The 5,941-nt window shown below is 51.9% G+C and overlaps 1 protein-coding gene across 1 annotated transcript in view; it reads right to left on the reverse strand.

The window, feature by feature from the left end:
• Window positions 1-4,719: 4,719 nt before the first annotated feature.
• Window positions 4,720-5,941, reverse strand: part of LOC101658559 (zinc finger protein 449-like) — a 6,706-nt gene continuing 5,484 nt past the window's right edge. Inside the window, exon 2 of the mRNA XM_045296461.1 lies at window positions 4,720-5,559. Coding sequence (XP_045152396.1) covers window positions 4,720-5,559 — 840 coding nt within the window. The remainder of the gene's footprint in view (window positions 5,560-5,941) is intronic.

A 5,941-nucleotide genomic window follows, 5' to 3' on the forward strand; every position in this document is an offset into this window, starting at 1 on the left:
GGGCGGATGATCCCTTCAGGCCCAGTGGTGTGAGTGGCGATACTGGGAGGGTAGAGGGAGAGTGGGTTGGAAAAGGGGAACCGATTACAAGGGATCTACATGTGACCTCCTCCTCCCTGGGGGACGGACAACAGAAAAGTGGGTGAAGGGAGATGTCGGACAGGGCCAGATATGACGGAATAATAATTTATGGATTGTCGAGGGTTCGTGAGGGAGGGGGGAGCGGGGAGGGAGGGGAAAACATGAGGAGCTGATGCCGGGGGCTTAAGTGGAGAGCGAATGTTTTGAGAATGATGAGCGCAATGAATGTAGAAATGTGCTTGACACAATTGATGTGTGTATGGATTGTGATAAGAGCTGTATGCGCCCCTAATAAAACGATTTAAAAAAAAGAAAGCCCCTCCCCCCCCCAAAAAAAAGAAAGCCCCAAACCCATTTGCTGGGTCCACCATGGGCAGTAACCTCTGGCTGCACCAGGGGCGGGGAAGGCGGCTGATCAGAGATCATTGCAGGGCCAATTACTGCCGTTGTGTTTCGGTCAAAATGTGACACCTTGACTTTTGAGCTCCCTCTTGATCCAATGTATGGTTGTTCCCGGTTTTAATATATTCCGCTTTGTGTTTGATAGACGGTTTTCTCAGTCCCAAGCTGTCCCGGTTGCTACGCAGTTGGTGTTTTGCTTAAATTGTGTATGTTTTCCGGTATATGATGCCCAGGGAAGGCAAACCTATAGAGAGAACCACTGGGTTTTGTCTCAAAGGGCCATGTCGGGGGAGGTGGACGGGAAATGGAGAGCAGCCACCCCGAGTCCATGAAGCAGAGCCCTCCTGGAATTGACCTTAGCCATGGCTGCCCACACGCTTGGGGATGCGATTGAACTAGTGAAAGGCAAGATGTGTGAACCGTGCATTGGGTAGACAGTAAAGAATAAGTAAACGCGTTATTGTCTTTAAAATGGCAAGGACACACGGTGGGCCATCAGGGACATTAGCTTTCCTCAGGAGGCGCTCAACTTTGCATATCCTTCAGGGGCCTTGTAGACAATCTTCAGGTCTACCTGGGTGAACTAGCGGAGTGGATCTCGGAATAGGCCCCCTCCTTGCTCCAGATCAGCCCCTACATTTTGACTGTTTGTTTTTTCTTTTGGCACACGGGATGTTCCAAAATGATTTCCTAACATCTAAGTGCACTTTAGTCCCCACCCCACAGCTCAGCGGCCAACCCCAGAAAAGCTTGGGGCTGCCGATTTGGATGATATACGTGCCTTTGCATTCCTAGCATTCAGTATTCAAAATGCTTAATCATTGGGGCGATTTCCCTGTTTCCATTGTGCAGGTAAGCACATCAGGATTCTGATCACCTACTTGTATGTCTATGGACTTGTGGTTGCCTGTGGTGGCCCTTTCTTCCTCAGATCACGGGCCTTGGTCTGGGACACGGGCCTGCCTGTCATGCCCGTCAGCTACTTACAAGTTGGGTGCATCTTAAGTGTCTCTTCAGAGGGGCTTAGAGGAACGAATAGCGAGGAATCCATTCCAAGGCCCGGAGGAATGGCAGCCACTGATAATAATGTGGTGAATTTCCGTATGTCAGCGTGCAAAGCTCAAAAAAGCAAGCTTGCAGTACAAGACACACAGCACAACCCGACCTCTGTCAAACCTGGAAGACACCTGTGATGATACAAAACCTGGGAGCAAACACAAGACGACACACACGTTATGGCTTCCTGTGAAGGGTAGGACTGGAGGCGGGAAGCGTGTGTGCTTTTCACGGTGACGTCTGTAGAGCTTGATTTTTTTCCCCCCCAAAGAGAATGCTTAAGTTTCATAACGCACTAAACATACCTATGAATAAATGTGTTTTCTGAGTACAACAATGTGGAGTTATGGAAAAGACAGGGAGCTGAATGAACACCAGACTCTCAGATTTCTCTCCATAGCGTGAGTAGCCAGAAATGGTTAAAAAATCCACTGGCTGAGCTATTTGTCTCACTGGGGTGCAGAACCTGCAGGAAGTGGCCTCTGAAGGTCCTCCGGAGAAACGCGTGGGTGAGAGTTCTACACCTGGAAGGGTCTAGTGTCACCAGTCAGATTACGGGGCCCTTCAGCCAACAGTGAAGGAAGCACAGCCCCATCAGCTAAGCGCGCGCGCACACACACAAACACACACACACACACACACACACACACACGCTCACGCTCACGCTCACCCACCCACCCACGGCACCATACAAATGTAAAACTGTTAATTGGGCACAAAGTCTTTTCCATTCCCTCCTAGTGAACAAGAGGAGCAGCATGGTCTCTTTGGCTCTCAGCAGCTCAGAAGGAACAGAGCCTTCTTTTCACCATACCAAACTGAGCCACTTTGCCAGGCCTGAACAGGTTTGAGGGGAGGGTCTCCAGACCCATCTCTTGGATGGAGGCGTAGTCGATTCCCATGGCTCCTGTCAGAACTTACCACACGTTTCTCAGTTTGGAAGTACAGGCATTTATCTTAGCGATCTGGAGCTCAGGAGGCCAGGATTGGTACCTGAGGAGCTTGCCGCACTCTTACCTGGATCTGGCCCCTTGATTACATTGGATCCACCTGAAGGATATAGGTTGATGGATCCACCTGAACACCAGAGGTTACTCGCCCCATGACAAGCCCGTGAATCACATCGGCAATGTCCCATTGGCCGTGCAGGGTAACACAATCTAGACCATGAGTGTTCTGGAGGGTCCAAACTGCGTGATGCAGATGGACAGAACATTTTTTGCAGCCCCACTGGAAACCAGAGTGATGGAGAAAGGAACCCAGACTTGGACTTTTCCTCAAGTTTATTTCTTTGATAAGCAATTGGAATGCAAAACATAACATCACTCAGCTTGAAGTGGGAACAATTGGAGTAACAATCACAGAATCCCTTCCCCCTTTCTTCTTGGCTTGGTGCGTGCGTGCGTGCGTGCGTGCGTGCGTGCGTGCGTGCGTGCGCGTGAATAGCATCAGTGGGAGAAGCCTGGCTGAGAGGAACAAGCCTCTAGGGAGGAGGGCCTGTAGTCAACTCTAGTGGGTCAGGGGAGAGGGCAGTGGGAGTGTTGTTGCTGTCGCCCAGAGCACCCACGGCGAGTGTCCTGGAGTTCTCCCTGCTCTCCCTCTGGACTTTCCTTCTCTCTTAGGAAAGGATCTCGTGGGGAAGAGGTCCCTGGAGAAAGACTAGGGAATGTCATGCAGTGTAGGGATAAACAGGCTTCAGCCAGGCCATCTGATATGGTTGGTCCGGCCTCTGTGAAGGGACGCCAAACTTTAGCGTTTGTAATCGATCTGCATTACGCAGTCCTATTCTAGAGTTAGGTGCTGAGCACCTTTGTTAAACTTAATCAAAACGATCTCATTATTTCGCAAATACTCTCACGTACTGCCTCCTGAGCCATGTGCTGTTCTGCTTGGCCCAATCTTTGAGATGCCCTGTCTGACAAGGAGAACTGCAAGACACTGGGTGGGACTCACCTAGTCAGCTCTCTGGGGAGCAGGGCACCTACAAGCCCTATTCCAACTGCGAACGTTACCGGAAGAGGCAGCAGAGTAAACGGGGTGACACGGCTTCGTTGAGCCTAAGAAGTTCCATCGAATGCCACTCCATCGCACATTTCTTCGGCCAGGCTAGAGGAGAAAAGCTGGGGGGCAATCAGGGAGGTGGGTCAAAGCCGAAGCTTTGGTTCTTTCTGAGGTGATTCAGCGTGTATGCCCGATGAAGGAAAGCGAGGGGGGTTCAGGGCAGGATCAGGAAGTAATCCGATCAGACTGCGTCCCCGTGAGCAGGTCAGGAGGTTCTCCTGGGAATGGCACAGCGACTGTCGGAACAAGAGAGCTAAGTGCAAAGACTCCCGCCCATCCCCTGCCTGAGAGCCTTGGAGACGGTTGCCCTCCCTAAGTTCCCCAACCCTCTAGACATGGAGACGATAGCTCCTCCTCATCCGCTGGAGACAATTCCGCTGCGTCTGCAGCTCCGCGGTGGCCAAACTCTCTCAGCAACTCCCACCGGTTCTCTCTGTGCTCCGGACAACAAGGACGGGATCCTCCCGAAGGGCCATCCTAGCCTCCTCTGGGGAAGCTAGGGTGTGTTTCTGGTTCCTACTTTCACTCCTGGCCTTCACGGCCGGGAGGTACAAACTTAGACAAAAGAACCTCTAGAGAACCGGTGGGGGGAGCAATCCTCTGCGTGACAGTCATTCACCAACACCGGGGTGTCTTCGAAACACACAGCCTGAACAGAGAGCTCCGAGGATGTGTTCTAGGATTGCATCCTAGCCCTGAGTCGAAGATCATGTCATTGCGGCACGACCAAATGCCCTTCAGAGCCGTCATCAAACCGATAATTAAAGAGGCAGGGCCAACACGGTCCCAAGTCCAGAGATAATAACAATGAAAGGGGAATGAAGAACACTCTGCAAGTCACCCATCATCGGTGTGACTGTGACGTGCAGAAGGGAGGGAATGCGACAGGACCCAGACATCCACGGATGCTCGCGGGCTTGACTGCTTTTGTTACAAAGAAAGAGAAAGACGGGAAAAAGAGCAGAACTCAAATATGCTGCTACCCCCGCTTCTTGGCTGCGCGTGGTTCGCCCAAACTTTGTGAAATGTGAAGGTGTAAAACGAAGCATCATCCTCTAGCAATGAACCTGAGCTTGAGGTTTGGGGCGTGAATGCCAACCTGTGTGGGGCTGCTTACCCTCAACAACTATGCAATATGTCTTCTGTCAAGTGAGACACCTTGTGCACAGTAAGGCTCGCTCTCTGCCTGAAGCTCTGAGAACAATAGGTACACGTGTAAGGCATCTCCCCTGTATGGACTCTTAGGTGAACAGTGAGAGTTGGCTTTTGCCGAAAGGATTTCTCACAGTAATGACACCGAAAAGGCCGCTCATCTGTGTGCGTTCTCTGGTGTAAAGTAAGAGATGTCATTCGATTGAAATTTCTATCACAAACATGGCACACATAGGGCTTTTCACCCGTATGAGCCTTCATGTGTCTCTGAAAACTCGATAGGTGACGTAACTGCTTCCCACACTGGTTGCAGGTATAGGTCTCTCCTGCCACGTGCGTGTTCTGGTGCCCTACAAGGTGTGACTTGCGAGAGAATCGCCTTTGACATATGCTACACTGGTGGGGCTTCTCCCCTGCGTGGACTCGTAGGTGTCTGGTAAGGTCTGACTTACGGAGGAACGTTTTCCTACACACGGGGCAGTGGTGAGGTGCTGCCGAGTGAACCACCTGGTGCCCAGTAAGATGTGACTTTCGAGCAAAACGCTTATCACAGTGGGGACACTGGAGATGTTTCTCCCTGACACTCTTTTGCTGCGAGGTTTTCCCGGCCGCAGGCTGTCCCTGGTGAGGGCTTGCAGCCTTTGCTCCTGCAGGGGGCCGCTGACCATCCGGAGGCGCCGACACGCCCGGGGGGCTGACGCATCTGTTTCCCGGTTCACTGTCTGCCTGTACAACTCGAGCGCTCACATCGTCCTCTGCAAACTTCTCTTCCGTGATGTCAAAGGGACACAGAGCCCTGAGCTCTGCCTGTTGTGAGAGAGCAGCACCTCCGTGTTCTGCACGCATCTCAGAATCTAAGGGAAGAAATAGAAACTGCCGACGTTACTGCATTCCGAGAAGGGCAGGAGAGCTCAAGAGTGTGTGATCGCTGAGCTTCCTGCGGAACATTAAGCGTGCCTTCCCTTGGGCGGCCAATTCATTCTTTTCACCCCGTGTAGACCCTCACGGGGCAGTAGCGAACGTGGATGACCTCCATTCCATCTTGTTTTCATTACTGCCCTCCACGAGCTCCTTCCCCAAGGACAGGCCTCAAAGAGCGACAAAGCTTTTCACAAACGTCCGTCAAAGGAGTTCGCAGACGTTAAGTTCTCCGTAATATGTTCCCTAAGGCGGCGCGCGCGCGCGCGCG

Source organism: Echinops telfairi, unplaced genomic scaffold (assembly GCF_000313985.2).
Source record: "Echinops telfairi isolate 266 unplaced genomic scaffold, ASM31398v2 ScPeMD7_7408;HRSCAF=8446, whole genome shotgun sequence".
Taxonomy (NCBI): domain Eukaryota; kingdom Metazoa; phylum Chordata; class Mammalia; order Afrosoricida; family Tenrecidae; genus Echinops; species Echinops telfairi.